Source organism: Neomonachus schauinslandi, chromosome 14, assembly GCF_002201575.2.
Source record: "Neomonachus schauinslandi chromosome 14, ASM220157v2, whole genome shotgun sequence".
Taxonomy (NCBI): Eukaryota; Metazoa; Chordata; class Mammalia; order Carnivora; family Phocidae; genus Neomonachus; species Neomonachus schauinslandi.
The window spans coordinates 91,940,461-91,958,772 of record NC_058416.1 but is presented as its reverse complement, the minus strand read 5'-3'; the positions used below and the strand labels follow the sequence as shown (position 1 = coordinate 91,958,772).

General features: G+C 52.8%; 1 protein-coding gene across 1 annotated transcript in view; it reads left to right on the top strand.

The window, feature by feature from the left end:
* The window catches only part of POLE (DNA polymerase epsilon, catalytic subunit), a 43,333-nt gene that overhangs the window by 20,289 nt on the left and 4,732 nt on the right, over positions 1 to 18,312 (top strand). Inside the window, exons 25-44 of the mRNA XM_021692286.2 lie at positions 1,133 to 1,347; positions 3,124 to 3,226; positions 3,637 to 3,717; positions 3,828 to 3,950; positions 6,622 to 6,834; positions 7,103 to 7,312; positions 7,506 to 7,649; positions 8,820 to 8,960; positions 9,155 to 9,308; positions 9,384 to 9,490; positions 9,624 to 9,800; positions 9,880 to 10,103; positions 10,220 to 10,440; positions 10,736 to 10,940; positions 11,371 to 11,544; positions 12,484 to 12,609; positions 13,988 to 14,120; positions 15,495 to 15,678; positions 16,038 to 16,166; positions 16,273 to 16,466. Coding sequence (XP_021547961.2) covers positions 1,133 to 1,347; positions 3,124 to 3,226; positions 3,637 to 3,717; positions 3,828 to 3,950; positions 6,622 to 6,834; positions 7,103 to 7,312; positions 7,506 to 7,649; positions 8,820 to 8,960; positions 9,155 to 9,308; positions 9,384 to 9,490; positions 9,624 to 9,800; positions 9,880 to 10,103; positions 10,220 to 10,440; positions 10,736 to 10,940; positions 11,371 to 11,544; positions 12,484 to 12,609; positions 13,988 to 14,120; positions 15,495 to 15,678; positions 16,038 to 16,166; positions 16,273 to 16,466 — 3,258 coding nt within the window. The remainder of the gene's footprint in view (positions 1 to 1,132; positions 1,348 to 3,123; positions 3,227 to 3,636; positions 3,718 to 3,827; positions 3,951 to 6,621; positions 6,835 to 7,102; positions 7,313 to 7,505; positions 7,650 to 8,819; positions 8,961 to 9,154; positions 9,309 to 9,383; positions 9,491 to 9,623; positions 9,801 to 9,879; positions 10,104 to 10,219; positions 10,441 to 10,735; positions 10,941 to 11,370; positions 11,545 to 12,483; positions 12,610 to 13,987; positions 14,121 to 15,494; positions 15,679 to 16,037; positions 16,167 to 16,272; positions 16,467 to 18,312) is intronic.

Below are 18,312 nucleotides of genomic sequence, written 5' to 3'. Positions count from 1 at the left end.
GTCAGGGCTAACTCTGACAAGACCCCAGCACATTAAAAGCAGCTATAAGACAGAATTTACCCGTGACTGCATCAACTTCTTGGATTCTCACAATCCTTGTAGGCCCTGTAAATGAGCATGCGGTTTCCACAGTTTAAACAACAGGGCCGGCTCCCTTTAAAAATATCTTCTCACGAAATTTATCGTTCTCTCTCTGTTGCTCGTTAGTCTGTATTTCATCACGTTTGCATTACTTAACTCACAGTTATCCACTACTATTGGGTATCAGGATTCTGGTTTCCACCGCTGTAATGTTGCGTTGAACATCTTTGTACAGACGCTTTTCCCTCCTTTCTTGTGTTGTCTGCTAAGAGGAGGCTTTCTGAGTGAAAGGGGTACTGGAATATTCTGGAACATTTTTGTCTTCCTTTGCTTTGTGGGCCGCTGTAGCTTGGCATGTTGTCTTGTTCTGTAGTGTTGACCCATACACGAGAGTAAGCACCAAGAGAGAAAAACACGAAACAGGGGCCAGGCAAATCTTACAGGATGTTGGGGGCGCGGGGTCAGGGGTGCGTGCGTGCGGGGGCGCGGGGTCAGGGGTGCGGGGGCGGGGGGTCGGGTGCGGGGGCGCGGGGTGAGGGGTGCGGGGACAGCGGGGGCGGGGGGTCGGGTGCGTGTGCGCGGGGTCAGCGGGGGCGCGGGGTCAGGGGTGCGCGTGTGCGGGGGCGGGTGGTCGGGGAGCAGATAGCGCTGTTTGCTCCCAGGCGCCTCTGACTCCTCATTGTTGAGGAGCGCCTCTGCTCCTCACTCGGTCCTTGGCTCTCCAGCTGGCATTGTCTCTTTCTTTCCTCGCTCCTCCTTTTCCTGTATTTTTTTTCCTTTTAGGAGAAAAATCACCATTTATGTCTTTCCCCTTTTTTTGCAGCTTTGGTGCTAATAGCTCAGTAAACATTTCTTAACGTTTTTTACATAGTTTAATGACATGGAAGTTAAGGTTTTGTGTTTGAATTTGTGTTTTGTTCGCTGATGTGAGACAGCCCCGCTGTGTATCAGGCTGGAGAAAGTCAAGTTACCATGGGAGGAGTGTTTCCGGTGAGCCTGGGGTAGCCCTCCTTTCCTTCTGCGCCATGTTGTGCCCATTGCCTCTCTTCAGGCAGCTAACATGCCCGATTCTGAGCTGTTTGAGCTGATCTCTGAGAACCGCTCCATGTCTCGGAAGCTGGAAGATTATGGGGAGCAGAAGTCCACGTCTATCAGCACCGCCAAGCGCCTGGCTGAGTTCCTGGGAGATCAGATGGTGAAGGACGCGGGGCTGAGCTGCCGCTACATCATCTCGCGGAAGCCTGAGGGGTCTCCTGTTACAGAGAGGTAAGGGTTCCTGAGGTTAAGGAAGGGATTTCTTAAGGTCTTGGATGCTTGGGTTGGAAGCTTGAGTCTGTTGTGGAACCTCTGTCCCTTTGTAGCGAGGTGAGCTTCCTTGGAAAGGGCAGGAGGGGCGCCTGGGTGGCTCAGTCGGTTAAGCATCTGCGTTCGACTCAGGTCATGATCCCGGGGTCCTGGGATCGAGTCCCGCATTGGGCTCCCTGCTCAGCGGGGAGTCTGCTTCTCCTTCTCCCTCTGCTGCTCCTCCTGCTTGTGTTCTCTTTCTCTTTGTCAACTAAGTAAATAAAAAATCTTAAGAAAAAAACACAACAAATTACATACAGAGTAAAATAAAGAATTCTTATATATCAACAAGAGGAAGGCGACATAAAAAGTAGGCAACAGATATGAACAGGCAACTTGCAAGTGAAGGACATGATGGTCAGTACATGGAAAAATGTTTAAACTCACAGTAATCATGAAGTGCGGATTTCAGAAGCATCTATTGGTCGGAAAGCAAGTGTGATGATAGCAGTTGTCGTGCATATAGAAAGGCGTGTGGGTGACAGTCACTTCAGAGCAAAGCCAGCTGTGCATGGTGAGGTAGACGATGCTGATGCCTCTCACAATGGAGCATGTCTGGGAATGTGCCCTGTGTAACTGCCCGTGTGTTTTCGTTGTGTTTAAGAGCAAATGTTGGGAATGCCACAGTGTCCTTCAACCAAAAATGGACAGATGTGTTTATGCAGTGAAATGCCGTGTGGGTGTTGGAATGAGTGGATCGCAGCTGCGTGCTGTGCTGCAGGCTGGCGCGTGCACCCCGTTGTACTCCATTTGTATCAAATTGACAAGCACCGAGGACACTCTTACTTGTTTCGGATACATATGGACAGGAGTAGTATAAAAGCATGTGTGGGGGGCGCCTGGGTGGCTCAGTTGGTTAAGCGACTGCCTTCAGCCCAGGTCAGGATCCCGGAGTCCCTGGATCGAGTCCGGCATCGGGCTCCCTGCTCAGCGGTGAGTCTGCTTCTCCCTCTGATCCCCTTCCCTCTCGTGCTCTCTGTCTCTCATTCTCTCTCTCTCAAATAAATAAATAAAATCTTTAAAAAAAAAAAAAAAGCATGTGTGGGATTGGTGAACACCAAGATAGGGATCACGTTTATCTCTCTATGAGGATGGTCAGGAGAGCTGCATGGGACTTCATCCTTACGTTTTCTCCTCTATGAAGTAAAAAGCGTGAAGTTAGATAGGACTAGGTGATGTGGGTACTGGTGTCTGTTGTGTTCTGAGTTTCTTTGCGTTCATAATATTCACGTTAACAACTCTTTCCTCCAGTGAAAGGAAAGGGTATTGATGGTTGCTGTGTTGCTTGGCTAGTCATGTGAAAACTGGGTCATTCTTTCAGGAAAGCAGATGGAGTCTTCCTGTATCTTACTCAATGAGTAACATTTTAGAAATGTCTAATTGTGTGTGCACACGGGAATTTGTGATTTACGTAGCTCTGTTAAGCGTGGCCAAACAACACCGATGGCCCCCAGTGGGGGGGAGTGTGCATTAGCCCATGATATTTTAAACGTTGATGTATTATGTATTTATTGAATATGATAAACATTAGATATTAGCTGTACTTTATAACAAACTGACATCATGAAGTAAAAGCACAGATTACAAACGGGGTTACAAGCCCTTTCATCCATGTGGAATACGTATACGCTGGTGAGCACTGTGACGGGAGTTGGGGAGAGTCTTGTGTTGGTGACTTTTATGCCTTTCTTCGCCCAGGGCTATCCCGCTTGCCATTTTCCAGGCAGAGCCCATGGTGAGGAAGCACTTTCTCCGGAAATGGCTTAAGAGTTCTTCCCTCCAAGATTTTGATATTCGGACGGTGAGTACTGACTTTGTTACTTTGAGAAGTTTAGGAGGAAGAGTCGACAGCAGAGTATCCCTGACTCAGGTCTGGAGTCTTCACTCTTGACGTCCTCTTTTCTGATACGTAATGGGTAAGGAGATAGTTATGCTTTAGGGCAAAACTGGAAAAGCTCAGTGCTGGGGAGAGCTTGGATTCTGGCACAGGGTCCTTGTGCTGGCTCAGCCACTAAGTCTGGGATCCTGGGAGGCATTTAAATGCTCTGCCTCAGTTTCCTTCTCTGTCAAATGGGTATGTTTTGTCCCAGAATTTCTAGGTGGGTTACAAGTAGGACACAGGAAGCATTCAGCACAGTGCTTGGCATAGAGTGGGGCATAGCGCTGCTGCTGGTCTCTCTTACACCCTGTTGTGGTCTTCCCGCCACCCAGATTCTGGATTGGGACTACTACATTGAGCGTCTGGGGAGTGCCATACAGAAGATCATCACAATCCCTGCAGCTTTGCAGCAGGTGAGGCCTGCCAGTGCAGACAGGGCCCCATGTGGCTCAGTAGCCACGGAAACCTGGGCCTGGCCCGTATTAGAAGAGTCAGACAAGTGATCTGTGTCCCCTTTGTGTAGGTGAAGAACCCAGTGCCACGCGTCAAGCACCCTGACTGGCTGCACAAGAAACTTTTGGAGAAGAATGATGTCTGCAAGCAGAAGAAGATCAGTGAGCTCTTTGTCCTCGAGGGCAGGAGACAGGTAGTGGGACCGTGGGGCCCCTGCTGCTGCCATTCAAGTGTCTAGAGTATTTCTTTGTTAAAAATGTGCCTGGCAGTCGACTCTTTATTTCCTGCTGGGGATTTTCTGGGATAGGACACACTTGGTCGTCTGTTAAGGAGAAGGACTGTCCTCTATGTGAATAGGGTGGTAACTGGACTCAGGGACTCTGTGAATCACTGTGCCAAGAGACTTCAGTTTTCTAAACTAGAAAATAAAAACCTGTAGAAACCCTAGAAAATACTGGAGGGTGTAATGAAGGGCTTAGCTAAAATCAGAAAAGACAAAAGAAAATTCTCCAGTGCTGAAAATGAATAGTGAACTTATTTTTTTTTTATTACTGATTTTTTCTCCACCCCCTGAAAAGTGAACTTTAAACCAGAGCAGTATATAAAGTTACCTGCAAAAAACCAGATTCTCAGGTTGGACTTTTAAAATCTAACTTTATCTTAATTATAAGAGCTATCCCTAGAAGGCCAGGGCACAGAGGGATTAAAAGAATGGAAAGCACACAATCAGGCAAATACTAACTGAAACAAAGCTAATGGGCTGTATTAATGCCAGCAAAATGATCCTTAAGCCAAGAAGTATTAGTAGGGATAGGATGGTTATTAAACCATACTGAAAGTCACAGTTCACCAGAAACATATAATTCTGATAGTTTAGTTTTAAATAATGTAAAAATTTACCTAATTAGTAGAAGGAATTGACATCCAGTCAAGTTTGAGAGATTTTAATAAATCCCTCTCAATTGAAAGATCGAGCAGACCAAAAACCAGTACGAATATGTAAGGTTGGGGGCGCCTGGGTGGCTCAGTCGTTGGGCGTCTGCCTTTGGCTCGGGTCATGATCCCAGGGTCCTGGGATCGAGCCCTGCATTGGGCTCTCTGCTCCACGGGAAGCCTGCTTCTCCCTCTCCCACTCCTCCTGCTTGTGTTCCCTCTCTTGCTGTGTCTCTCTCTCTCAAATAAATAAATAAAATCCTTAAAAAAAAAAATATGTAAGGTTGGAGTGACTCTAACCAGATTCAATGAATAAATATAACCTTGTACTCAGTAATCAGGGATTACATATTCTTCTCAAGAACATGTACAGTCATGACCGTGTGCATGCAACAGATTCTAAATAGTTTATGTATAACCCATTTTGTTTGGAAATTTTAAAAAAATGTACATTTGTAAATAACTTATGGATCAAAGAAGTCATAATGGGGGCGCCTGGGTGACTCAGTTGGTTACACGCCTGCCTTTGGGTCAGGTCATGATCCTAGGGTCCTGGGATCAAGTTCCACATTGGGCTCCCTGCTCAGCTGGGGAGTCTGCTCTCTCTCTACATCTCCCCCCTGTTCATGATCTCTTTGAAATAAGTAAGTGAAATCTTAAAAAAAAGAAAAAAGTCATGATGGGAATTAGAAATACTTAAAGTACTAATCCTATCAAAATTTATGGTATGCAGCTAAAGAGCACTTATATGCACACTGTCTGCACAGATAGATATTAGCAAAAAAAAAACAAGTATGAAATCAAATAAGCTTTCAACTGAAGAGTCAGCAGCAGAGTGAGCTGCGGAGGGAGAAAGATGGAAGTTACGAATGGAAGAGCAGGAATGAGGGAAATAAACGGTAAATCCCAAACCTTAGTGTTCGAAAAGACTTAGGAAATAGGCAAATCTTTGTCAAGATAGATGAATCTTTGGGCTTTGTTTTAGTGAAAATAGACACAATTGCAGACATGGAAAACCCTAAAACAATATAAGGAACTACCTTTACCAAACAAGCGGAAGCTTAGATGGACTGGACCGAATTATTCAAACTGACCTGAAAACCTGAATAGAGGTTAAACCATTAAATCATTGAATCACAGTTGAAACATACCAAATGGTTTTTCATAGGAATTTTACCAAAGTTTTTTTTTTTTTTTTAAAGATTTTATTTATTCATTTGAGAAACAGAGAGAGAGAGAGAGCGAGCCTGAGCAGGGGGAGTGGGAGAGGGAGAAGCAGGCTCCTCGCTGAGCCGGGAGCTCGATGTGGGGCTCGATCCCAGGAAGCTGGGATCATGACCTGAGCCAAAGGCAGATGCCCAACCATCTGAGCCACCTAGGTGCCCCCTTTACCAAAGTTTTTAAACAGATTATTTCAGAGAATAAAAGAGGAAAAGCCTTCTTAGTTCATTGGAATGGACTGTGTCTACATCGTCAGTAGGGGTCAGTCTCAGAAATATGTGAATGAGTGGGAAAAGCAAGTTGCCATGGGATGTGTGGTGTGGGACTCTTAACACCGCAGCTTAAGGGAGGGTGCACGTTCGTGGGCGTGGAGTAGAAGCACATGGTGCGCGGGGAGTGACAGGTGCTGGGCCGAGGGCTGGGAGGGAGAAGGAAGGGACCTGTCCTTCGCAATATTTTATTCCTCATGAAAAGGAGAGAGCCCCGGAGCAAATGTGGAAAGATGTAGGTGTTCTCTTCGTAGTCGTGGTACTTGAGTGACGTTTTGTTGGATCTTCGCTATTAGAAATTGGAGGTAGATCAGTCAGTCAGTGCACGCTGTTGTGTACGAGTATTTTGTCCCGTTCAGTTGACACCCACATGGTATATTTCTAGAGGTGCAGTTAATCTGAGAGGTTGTGGCATTCTAAGTCTCCTTTGGGTCTTTGCAGGTGGGCACAGCCCAGGCTCCAGAAAGCACGCGGAGCCTTGGTGCTTCTGACATGGAGGATTTTGGCTTTGTGAAGCCACCGCGCTCGGCAGTTCCTATCGCCACTAAGAGGAAGCGTGTCCTCTGGGAGAGCCAGGAGGAGTCGCAGGACCTGGAACTGACGGTACCCTGGCAGGAAATCCTGGGGCGGCCCCCGGCCCTCGGAACCACCCAGGTGAGAAGCCTCGGAGCCTGGGGTGGCCAGTGGGAGGAGGGAGCAAGGACAGCAGTCAGGCCCGAGCTGGGGCCCACTGTCTTCCGTGGAGTCTGCTAAGTAGCTTGGGGGCCCCAGCACGGGTCTTGACGTCCAGTCCTTACAAGAGCTACCCAGACTCGGAAGCCACATGATGTCGTTGCTGAGGAAGGCTGTTTCTGTTTTACTGCGTGCTCCTCGGTTGTGTTTACTGTGTCCTCTTTCTGACCTGTTCCACCACGTGTCCTAGGAAGAGTGGCTGGTCTGGCTCCGGTTCCATAAGAAGAAGTGGCAGCTGCAGGCCCGGCAGCGCCTGGCCCGCAAGAAGAGGCGGCGTCTGGAGGTGGCAGAAGGCAACCCTCTGCCCGGGGCCATCCGAGACAGGCCCGCCACCGGGTTGGGGAGCTTCTTGCGAAGGACCGCCCGTAGCATCTTGGACCTTCCGTGGCAGATTGTGCAGGTGTGGACTGCGATCAGTGGGGGGGCCGGGGGGGGTGAGATGCCTCCAGGGACAGCAGCACAGCCCGTGGGAAGGTCCTGGGGACCCTCCCGTGGTCCAGCATGGAGGGGAAGGGCAGGCCTTTGCTGGAGAGCACCTGGGAGGCGAGCGCTTCCTGTGACAAGGTGACAACTGTATGCTCTTTCCCTTTCAGATCAGTGAGACCAGCCAGGCGGGTCTGTTCAGGCTGTGGGCTGTTATCAGCAGTGACTTGTACTGCATCAGGCTGAACATCCCCCGTGTGTTCTACGTCAACCAGCGGGTGGCTAAAGCCGAGGAGGGGCCTTCATATCGCAAGGTACGGGCCTCAGGTGTTGCTGGTCACTGGTCCGCTGCCTGCTCAGTCTCGAGGTGTTCTCCGCCCTGATGGAGGGGCCACATAAAGAATGGGGCCTTGCGGATACAAAGCCTAGTGAGCCAGGTGACCCTAAGTGAGGTGTGCTGGAGCCTCTCTGTCCCGAGAACCCTCTTGGGGTGCTGTAAGAATCGAAACGGTGTCTGTGGACTGCTCAGTGACCGGAGTTGCCCATGTTGTCCTGATGCGCCATCCTCTTGGGTCTGATGCCCATGGAGCAGGGGGGGATGAGGTGGATATCTGTCAGGGGCTCTTCTGATGGAAACAGCTTTGCTGGGATAGACCTCACATGCCACATCCTCACCCATTTCAAGTGTGCATTTCAGCGGCTTTTCGTGTGTATCGGTCATGCAGCTTCTGCCACAGTCTGTCTTACAACATTTTTATTACCCTCAAAAGACACCCAGACCCTTAGTGGTCTCTCCCCTCCCCCAGCCTTCGGTAACCACCGGTCCCCGTTCTGCCTCTGGATTAGCCTGTTGTGGACATTTCATGTAGATGGAATCCACATAAGGCAGTTCTACCCAAAGCTCATTTACTGAGGCTGTTGGTGCACATCTCTCAGTTGGGCGCCCACACGCCGATATCTAGTTGAGGAAACGAGATGTGTGTGTTTGTAACTGGGAACTACACTGCGGAGGCTTTCCGGAGAAGGTGAGACTCAGTTCTGACCAGAGGATTCAGCAGGGTGTGGACCTAGAAAGGGCAGCCGAGAACAGATGATCTGGAATTCCTGTAGCTTTCTCCGATGTGGTGGGCATGGTAACTTCAAAGGAGATCATCTTTTGAGGGGATAGTTTCCTGTTCAGTGTCCTCTCCTGCTCCCCTCCCCAGGATTCCCCCACACTCTGTGGCTCCCTCAGGCCAGTAGATAGCAGGGCAGTAAACTGGGCACCCCTGCTGCCCTTGCTATCTGAGAGCCCCTCTGCTTCTCAGAAACCCCAGGCTGCTTCTCAGAGTTCCAGCAGAGCTTTCGGTTTTATTCACGAGGAGAGATGGGCTCTAGGGGGTTCAGCCCGTGGCTGTGGGACTGTTCCAGTGATGTGTGTCGTGTTTAACAGACATCACCACTTAGCTTAGCCGTGTGATGAGCTCATCACCTGTTTTCACCAGGTCAGCCGCGTCCTTCCGCGCTCCAACATGGTCTACAATCTCTATGAGTACTCGGTGCCCGAAGACATGTACCAGGAGCACATCAACGAGATCAACACTGAGTTGTCGGCCCCAGACATTGAGGGCGTGTATGAGACTCAGGTAACTATCTTCCCAGCTCAACTGAGCAGGGATCCAACTGGATGGGATAGAGAAGGGAAAACTGCATATGGGATGGGCAGGCTAGCAGCACAACTATGGGCCCCCCTCCAAGGCAGTGAGTCTCAGCAGCTGAGAAGTCTGCTGAAGACATACAGGCAGCGGCCCTCACCCTGCCTGTCTGCCTCCCCCCGCAGGTCCCGTTATTGTTCCGGGCCCTGGTGCAGCTGGGCTGTGTGTGTGTGGTCAATAAACCGCCGATGAGGCATCTTTCAGGCTGGGAGGCAGAAACCTTCGCTCTCGAGCACCTGGAGATGCGCTCTCTGGCCCAGTTCAGCTACCTGGAACCAGGTACGATGCATGCCGGTGACCCTCGCCTGGCCGGGCTCCCACGCACCTCGGGGTGACGGCCGTGTTCTCCTGCAGGGAGCATCCGCCACATCTACCTGTATCATCACGCCCAGGGCCACAAAGCACTCTTCGGCTTGTTCATGCCCTCCCAGCGCAGAGCGTCTGTGTTTGTGTTGGACACTGTGAGTTCCTGGCAAGGGGCAGGACAAGCCTTTGCCCCCCAGTGCCTGCGGTGATTGTGCTGGAGCCGTAGAGGGGGGTCCTGCCGCCCACACCTGCACAGGGAGAGGGCTGATGTGGCCTCTGTTGGTCTAGGTGCGAAGCAACCAAATGCCCAGCCTCAGTGCTCTGTACTCTGCCGAGCACAGCCTCCTGATGGAGAAAGTGGGTCCCGAGCTCCTGCCTCCGCCCAAACACACTTTCGAAGTTCGGGCCGAAACGGACATGAAGACCATCTGCAGGGCCATCCAGCGCTTCTTGCTGGCCTACAAAGTGAGTGCGGTGGGGCTTCTGTGTGCGAGCCCATCCCCCAGCCCGGGTCCCCCTAGCTGCTTTCTTCCCTAATGCCCAGGAGGAGCGCCGTGGGCCCACACTCATCGCTGTTCAGTCCAACTGGGAGCTGAAGAGGCTGGCTGGCGAGGTCCCCGTTCTGGAGGAGTTCCCGCTGGTGCCTGTCCGCGTGGCCGATAAGATCAGCTATGGCGTCCTGGACTGGCAGCGCCTTGGAGCCCGGCGCATGATCCGCCACTACCTCAACCTGGACACCTGTCTGTCACAGGCCTTCGAGATGAGCAGGTGAGCGGAATGGAGGGGTTTCTCGGTGTTTCCGTGCTCTGGCCGTCGTGCTTGTTGCTGGCCTCTTCCCCATTTGCTCGTCCACTTCCTGGGGCTGACCCCGTGTCGCCGTGCAGGTACTTCCACATCCCCATTGGTAATCTGCCTGAGGACATCTCCACCTTTGGCTCCGACCTCTTCTTAGCCCGCCACCTCCAGCGCCACAGCCACCTGCTCTGGCTGTCCCCTACCTCACGCCCGGACCTGGGTGGCAAGGAGGCTGATGACAATCGCCTCGTCATGGAGTTCGATGACCAGGCCAGTGTGGAGATCAACTGTCCAGGCTGCTACTCCACAGGTGGGTGCTCAAGGCACATGGGGTCCCCACCTGCTGGGGTTTCTGCCATTTATTGCCTTTCTGTGGTGGCGGGAATGCCGAGTGGTAGGTACGCAGCGCTTGCTGTGCCAGTGTGGGAGGTGAGCCTGTGGGAGCCTCCGCGGCTGTGATGAGCAAGGGTGGGCTCTGCAGTCTGCTCAGGGACCGTCTGTCGGCTGCCCTGGATAGCAGTACGTTTTCTGAGCCCGCGCTTGCTGAAGTCGGACTGCAGACACGAGGGTTTTTGTGGCACAAATAGTGGTTTCTCTGTGTGCAGTGTGCGTGGAGCTGGACATCCAGAACCTGGCCGTCAACACCATCCTGCAGACCCACCATGTGAATGACATGGAAGGGGCCGACAGCGTGGGCATCAGCTTCGATGTGGTCCAGCAGGCCTCCCTGGAGGCCATGATCACCGGCAATCAGGCCGCCAGCACCCTGGCCAGCTACGACGAGACAGCACTCTGCTCCAGCACCTTCAGGTACCCGGGAACCTGCATCCCTGAGAACATCACCCTGACCTTGTATTTTGTCCCGTCCTCTCCCTAGGCAGAAGAGCTGAGTTTGGGATCCAGAAGGAACATGAGAAGCTTTGTTATCCTCTGCCCTTGTTTTGGAAAACTAAGAGCTAAGACACTGTCACTGGGGCTTCTTCCCTCCGTGGGCAGCAGAACCAGAAACTCATATGGGTGCAGGCTCTTTCCTCCGTTCGCTGGGCTTTGCTGCCCTCTGGGCACTGTGTTCTGGCCTCCTTCCTGTGGCCAGAGGCATGCTGTCGGTGTTGAGTGCAGAGGGAGGCCTGAGGGTGCAGATGAGGGCCCAGCAATGAGGTTTGGGCAGTGATAGAGGTGACAGAACAGGGGGAAGCTGGTGCTGGCAACAAAGGGGACACCTTTTGCACGTTTCTTCCAGGATCCTGAAGAGCATGGTGGTGGGCTGGGTGAAAGAGATCACACACTACCACAACATCTATGCTGACAACCAGGTGATGCACTTTTACCGCTGGCTGCGGTCCCCATCCTCGCTGCTCCATGACCCTGCTCTGCACCGCACACTCCACAACATGATGAAGAAGCTCTTCCTGCAGTGAGTGCTGCCCGGGGCTTGCTCCAGGCCACGCGGACCCCTCAGTCCCCAAAACCAGAGAGATGGTCAGCCAGCACTCTGGAATCAGCAGCTCACTTCTGGGCTGATGGTCCGTGGCGGTAAAGGTCCTGGGGAAGGCTTAGCTGCTCTCGTAGTCTGTGCAGCGTCCTTCAGAGCTAGGCTGTGTGGTACAGCCTGTCTCCTTTTGGCGCAAGTCATCATGCCTTGGGTTTGCTGTTCTTAATCTCTAGTTAAGAGTGGACCTTGGAGACCCATGTGTGCATGTGTCCTAATGGGCGCTCAGGCTGCTGCAGAACTTAGGCTGTTACAGATCACCAAGCCAGAACGGCCTTGTACCCAAGGTCATGCGAATGTGTCTGCAGAATAATCTCCAGCAAGCAGCACTGATGCGGGCTTGATAGATGTTATAACTGGACAGGAAATGCTAACCTGATGGATAGTGACGGAACACTGTCCGTGGAAGTTGTACAGCTGATGTACTCCAGCAGTGATTGAGAATGTGTGTCCCCAGCCCACCAACACGGCAGACGCTGGTACCAGCCTGGCGCAGTAAAATGCTATCTGGGTGTACTCGTAATTTGCAATCCTCATTATAAATGATTTCGAACTTTCTTTTCATGTCCTTTACCCGCTTCTCTGTAGTTTTGTTGATTTTTTCCTCATTGATTTACAGGAGTTCTTTCTACATCAAAGTTAGCCATTTTTGTGTGATAGAAGTTGCATGCTTTCTCCTGTCTGTGGTTATCTTTGTTTTTGTTTATGGTGGGTTTTGCCTTGCAGAAATCTTCCTTCATTGTTGCCTCTGGGTTTCAGGCATATTTAGGATAGCTTTTTAGTTCAGGATATCCGCTTGTTTCTCATGGTGTCTTGTGGTTTCTCTGTGGCATCGTGACCCGTGGTTCTAACCTTGGTCTGTAGGCTCATCGCCGAGTTCAAGCGCTTGGGGTCGTCTGTCATCTATGCCAACTTCAACCGCATCATCCTCTGCACGAAAAAGCGGCGGATTGAAGATGCCATTGCCTACGTGGAGTACATCACCAGCAGGTGTTCATATTTCTAGAATTCTGCTTCCACTCGTGTTCTTCTTTGATATCATTTAACTTCTGCTGAGGGACGTTCCTGTCAATAGCTTGTAGCACGAATCTGTTCATAATAAATTCTTTCTGCCATTGGATATCCCGAAGAAGGCTTTATTTAATTTTCTTTTTTTGAAAGATATCTTTGCTGATATAAAATTATGGGTACATCTGTTTTGAAAGATTTTTTTATTTCTGTCTATATTTCTTTTTGGGTAATTTCCTTCATCGTGTCTTTAAACTCGCTCATCATCTCCTGCAGGGCATAGTTTGCCATTCATCCCATCCAGTGAGTTTCCATGGCTGGAAGCCTGGTGGGGTCTTACGTGTCCTAGAGCCTATTCAGCATGTTCTTTGTTCTAGCTTTGTGATTACATTGAATTCAGGTTTAATAACCTTTTCAGTGTCCTGTTCTGCGCAGTATAACACTTGTGTCAGCTCTGATTTGTATTCAGTTGATAGGTTTTTCTCCCGATTCTGTGTTGTATTTCTCTGCTTCTTTGCAGAGCTAGTGATACTGGATTAGATGCCAGCAATTGTGAATCCGTGTGAATGCCTTGTCTGTTGGATGCTTTTGCATTTCGTTCTTCTGTAAATATTGTAGAGTTTTGTTATTAGGAAACAAATGGAACCTTTCGGGCATTTTTTGGGATTTGTAGGCAGGATCAGAGCTGTGTTTATTTTTTTTTATTTATTTTTTAAAGATTTTATTTATTTATTTGACAGAGAGAGAGGCAAGAGAGAGGGGAACACAAGCAAGGGGAGTGGGAGACGGAGAAGCAGGCTTCCCGTGGAGCAGGGAGCCCGATGCGGGGCTCGATCCCAGGACCCTGGGATCATGACCTGAGCCGAAGGCAGACCCTTAACGACTGAGCCACCCAGGCACCCCCAGAGTTGTGTTTAGTCGAGCTCATTATTCCTCTGTTGAAGTAAGACTTGCAAGCACAGCCCCTGATGCCTCGTGAGTTACGTGGCTCTCAGACAGTGGTGGGAGCAGGCACTCAGTCGTCCTTGTCCCGGCTTCCTGTAGTCTTGCACACGCTTGCTCCATGCTTTGTGGCGTGCTTAGGGCACACTTGGGGAAGTCTCGGGGTCTTCCGCAGCTCTCGCTTCTCTGGTCCCCCCGGCACTGGTTCCTGCCACGCTCTCCTGGTGGGTGCAGAAGTCTCCTTAGTGTTGTGTTTATCTTGTTCTCCAGAAAGTGTGAGGGGTGTTGTAATCTGAATCCACCTTAAGTTTGTTTTTAAGTAAGTGGACGATAAGCAGGTATGAAAATAAAAAGGAAAGTGGAGAAAAAGAAAAACTGTTGATTTTACTTAAGCAGTTTCTGTTTTGCTTCTTTTTAGCATCCATTCTAAAGAGATCTTCCATTCCTTGACAATTTCTTTCTCTCGGTGCTGGGAATTTCTTCTCTGGATGGATCCCTCCAACTACGGTGGAATCAAAGGAAACGTTCCATCTCGTATTCACTGTGGACAGGTAAGGCGTAACTGTCTTGGAGGGCTGATGCTGGAATCTGGAAGGACTTTGGGGTCCCTGTTTGTCCCTCTGCACACATTTGGTGGTCATGGGCTGAGTGCCCGGCATGGCTGTAGGCCACATCCTGCGGCAGCACAGCTGAGGGCACCTGCTCCTACAGAGTCTGAGAGGAGACGAGCAGGTGTGGGACGTGCAGCCGCAGCAGTGGGAAGGGCAGAGAGCAGCCGTGGGGCAGGGGCTGATTTAGATGGGACGGTTGTGCAGGCGTGAGGAGGGGACGGGCAAGCAGGGATGGAAGAGCTGGGCCAGGGGCTAGTGTCAGACGGCTGTGACGATGGGGCAGGGCTGGGGCAGTGGTCACAGGTGCAGCACAGAGCAGCTAGGACCAGGCCACTTGGGACCAAAGGCCGAGTTGGAGATTTGGCTTTTAGTGATGGAGAGATTCTGAGTGGGGACATGTCAGGGCCTGACTTCCCCTAGGGCCCCATGTTGTGGACAACACCGTGGGAGGTCAGGGCTAGCATCGGCCCAGGGGAGGGTGTAGGGCAGGGTGGAGTCAGGGAGATGGATTCGGGTGGGTTTTGAAGGTGGAGGGGACGGGCCAGTGGAATGGATATAGGTGACACCTGGGGGGGTATGGGCGGCACCCAGGGGTGTGAAGCCATGTGTCTATTACAAGATGGATGGGGAAGGAGGGCAAGTGTGGGGTGAGGGGAGCCGTGCTTGGCCAGCGCATGTGGTGTGCACAAGGTCAGCCTGCCCTTGGTGCTGAGAGGATGGGAGACGGGCCACCCTCTGTACTAAGAGTGGGTGGGAGATGGCCGGCCTCCTTGCCAGGAGGTTTGTGGAGACCTCAGTGGGGAGTAAAGTGTAGGCCTTGTAGCTGGATCGAGAGAAGACAGTGGTTGTGGTTGCTGCTCTAAAGGCATGGGGTTGCCAGGGTGGACACGTTCCTGAGATGAAAGCCCCCCGGAGCGGGGAGTCTGGTCACACAGGCGGTATCTGCAGTAGGGCTGACAGAATCGTCACCATCTCAGAAGATCTGGGATTCAGACAAGAGAACTAGTCACCTGAGGTCGCCTGCTTGTGAATCTCCCCTCCCTGGGAGGAGGGGCGTTGAAGAATTTTAAAGTGAGTTCTCTGGAGGAACAAAAGGCAAATCCCCATCACCCTATGTGGAGTGCTTCTGCACATAAGTGACCTCATCCTCGGAGCCGCCTTGCGGGGATCTTCTCAGGCCCAGGGACGTGGAATGATGGGATGGGCGTCACACGGGGCAGAAGGGGTCAGGCGAGCCAGGTGTGGGGCGACGGTTCGCCTCCTTCTGTGCATGCTTCTCCGGCAAAGACAGCTGGGGTGGTGTCTGTGTTACAGCGAGACTCCCCAAAAGAGGGCAGAGAGGAGGAGGAGGAGGAGGAGGAGGAGGAGGAGGAGGAGGAGGAGGATGCAGGAGCACTGGAGCCTGACGTGGAGGACATGCTGGAAAACAACTGGAACATCGTGCAGTTCCTGCCACAGGCAGCCTCGTGCCAGAGCTACTTCCTCATGATCGTGTCAGGTGAGCCGCCCTGTGGGCCCCGCGGCCCAGGTGTGCGCGGGGCCACCTGCTGCATGTGCAGCGCAGGGCGGTCAACAGCGCCCCGGCCCCCCCGAGAGAGGCCCTCCTTGCACAGTGTCCTCCGCCCGGGGCCTCGGCCTCCCCCTGGGCGCGGCTGTGTGCGCGCGTCGTTCCTCCCCTCCCCTCGGGACCGGCCCGGCCGCTGGAGTCGTCGGAAGGTGCACGCACGCGGGGAGTCCAGCTCTGGGTCTGTGGTGGGCCGGCCTGTGTCCCTGCCCGGTCTGCAGCCCCCGATCTCCCCAGCCGAGCGCGGCCCCGCCTGGGCAGCGGGCAGACCCTCAAGGCCCCCTTTCCCCCAGCGTACGTCGTGGCCGTGTACCACAGCATGAAGGAAGAGCTCCGGCGCAGCGCCCCGGGGGCCACGCCGCTGAGACGCCGGGGGCCCAGCCAGCTGTCGCAGGACGCCCCGGCGGCCAGCGCCCTTCCCGGTGAGCACGCCCTCTCCACGTCCCGGGGTCCCCGGGGTCCCCCGGGCCTGCCCTCTGCGCCCTGCCGCGGCACAGGGGGAACACAGCTGCATCTCTGCCCTCCCAGGAATGATCACCTTCTCGCAAGACTATGTGGCCAATGAGCTCACGCAGAGCTTCTTCACCATCACTCAGAAGATTCAGAAGAAGGTCACGGGCTCGCGGAACTCAGCCGAGCTGTCCAGCATGTTTCCGGTGCTCCCGGGTTCCCACCTGCTGCTCAACAACCCGGCGCTGGAGTTCATCAAGTACGTGTGCAAGGTAAGGCTGCAACCCGCGCGTGCAGGGCATGGGTGCCCACCCTAGTGTGCACAGGGCCCGGAGGGGTCCAGGGGTGGTGGTTCGTCCGCGCGCGCGTGGCGGGGGCGGGAGGGCGTCCGTGAGGAGTGGGCACGCTCGTGCCTGTGTGCGTGGGAGGCACGGGTGTCCGGAGTACATGCTCGTCCACTCCGTCATCACTCGCCGCCCCTTCAAAGCAGCCGCTGTGGGAGGCATTTGGGGTGAGAAGGGGAGGAGACAGGACAGACCCCCATCGTCGTGAAGCCTGCGCTTCAGTGAGGGGAGGACAAGTCAGTGAGGGGCAGGTGGGCTCGGAGGAGCAGGGCAGGGCCAGTGAGGAAGATGGGGCCCCCGGTGAGACCCCGTTGACCCTCAGGGCCTGGCCTAGGGAGAAGGTGAGGATGCAAAGGGTGGGAGGATCCGGGGGTGCTGGTGAGAGGCGCGAGCGGAGCAGTGAAATGGCGGGTGCTCGCAGCCTCGTGGCTGGAGGGATCTGGGACGAGCTGCCGCAGGAGCGGGCTGAGATGCAGCCGCAGGGGAGAGCTTGCTGCGCTGCTAAATGCCTCTCTGGGCGAGGCAGGCCGAGTCATCGATGGGATAGTGTTACTGGATGGCCCTCACTCAGGCGTCACCTCTTCCAGAGAGAGCACTTTGCTGCGCGTCAGGTTACCTCCCCGCCTAGTGCATTTCAGGGAAAGGGTGCTCCAGGCTCAGGTGACCTCTGCTGACGGTGAAGGGGGAGTTCAGTGTGCCGTCTGACCGGTGCGGTAGACTTCACAGTGTCAACATCTGTTTTTAATTCCGGGGTAACTTACCTACAGTGAGATCTCCCCATTGTTCATGTGTGACTTGTAAGTTTTGGCAAAGACGCACAGTCACGTGTCTGCACAGGTCAGGATGCAGAACATTCTATCATCCCGAGAACAGTGCACCCACCTTGGCCTGCGCTGATCTGTCCCATCTCTTCTGCCTCCCTGTACTTCCTGAAATGCACACACAGTAGGATCCCTCTGGGGGGTGCAGTTGTTGGAGCGTTCACAGAGTGCTGAAGCCCCTGACAGCAGGGTTCAAACAGGCACCCCCCGGGTCAGCTACCCTGTGCTGTCTCTGGCCTGGAACCACGGATCATGCACGGTCATGTCGCCGTTTAGGTCTGGCTTCTTTGGCTCAGCAAAACGGGTCTGTGCTTCTCCCTGGGTGTTGCACATTTCCGTGCTTTGTTCCTTTCTACAGCTGAGTGGCAGCCCGTTGTGCAGAAGAACCACGCTCTTGTTTGTGCCATGGTTGAAGTACATCTGGGTTTTTATTTTTGGATTTTTAATACGGTTGCTATAAACATTTTTTTTTGTAAGATTTTATTTGAGAGAGAGATAGAGGGAGGAGAGGGAGAAGCTGTTTCCTTGAGAGCAGGGAGCCCAACATGGGGCTCGATCCCAGGACCACAACCTGAGCTGAAGACAGATGCTTCTTCACCCGCTGAGCCACCCAGGCGCCCCTGCTATAAACATTCTTATATAGGTTTTTGTGTGAACGTAAGTTTCATTTCATTTTATTTTATTATTTTTTAAAGATTTTATTTACTTATTTGACAGAAACACAGCGAGAGAGGGAACACGAGCAGGAGGAGTGGGGGAGGGAGAAGCAGGCTTCCTGCTGAGCAGGGAGCCCGACGTGGGGCTCGATCCCAGGACCCTGGGATCATGACCTGAGCCGAAGGCAGACGCTTAACGACTGAGCCACCCAGGCGCCCCTATCAGGTTTTTTTTTTTTCTTGGGAGGGGCAGAGGGAGGGGAAGAGAGAATCTTAAGCAGGGCGTGGAGCCCAGTG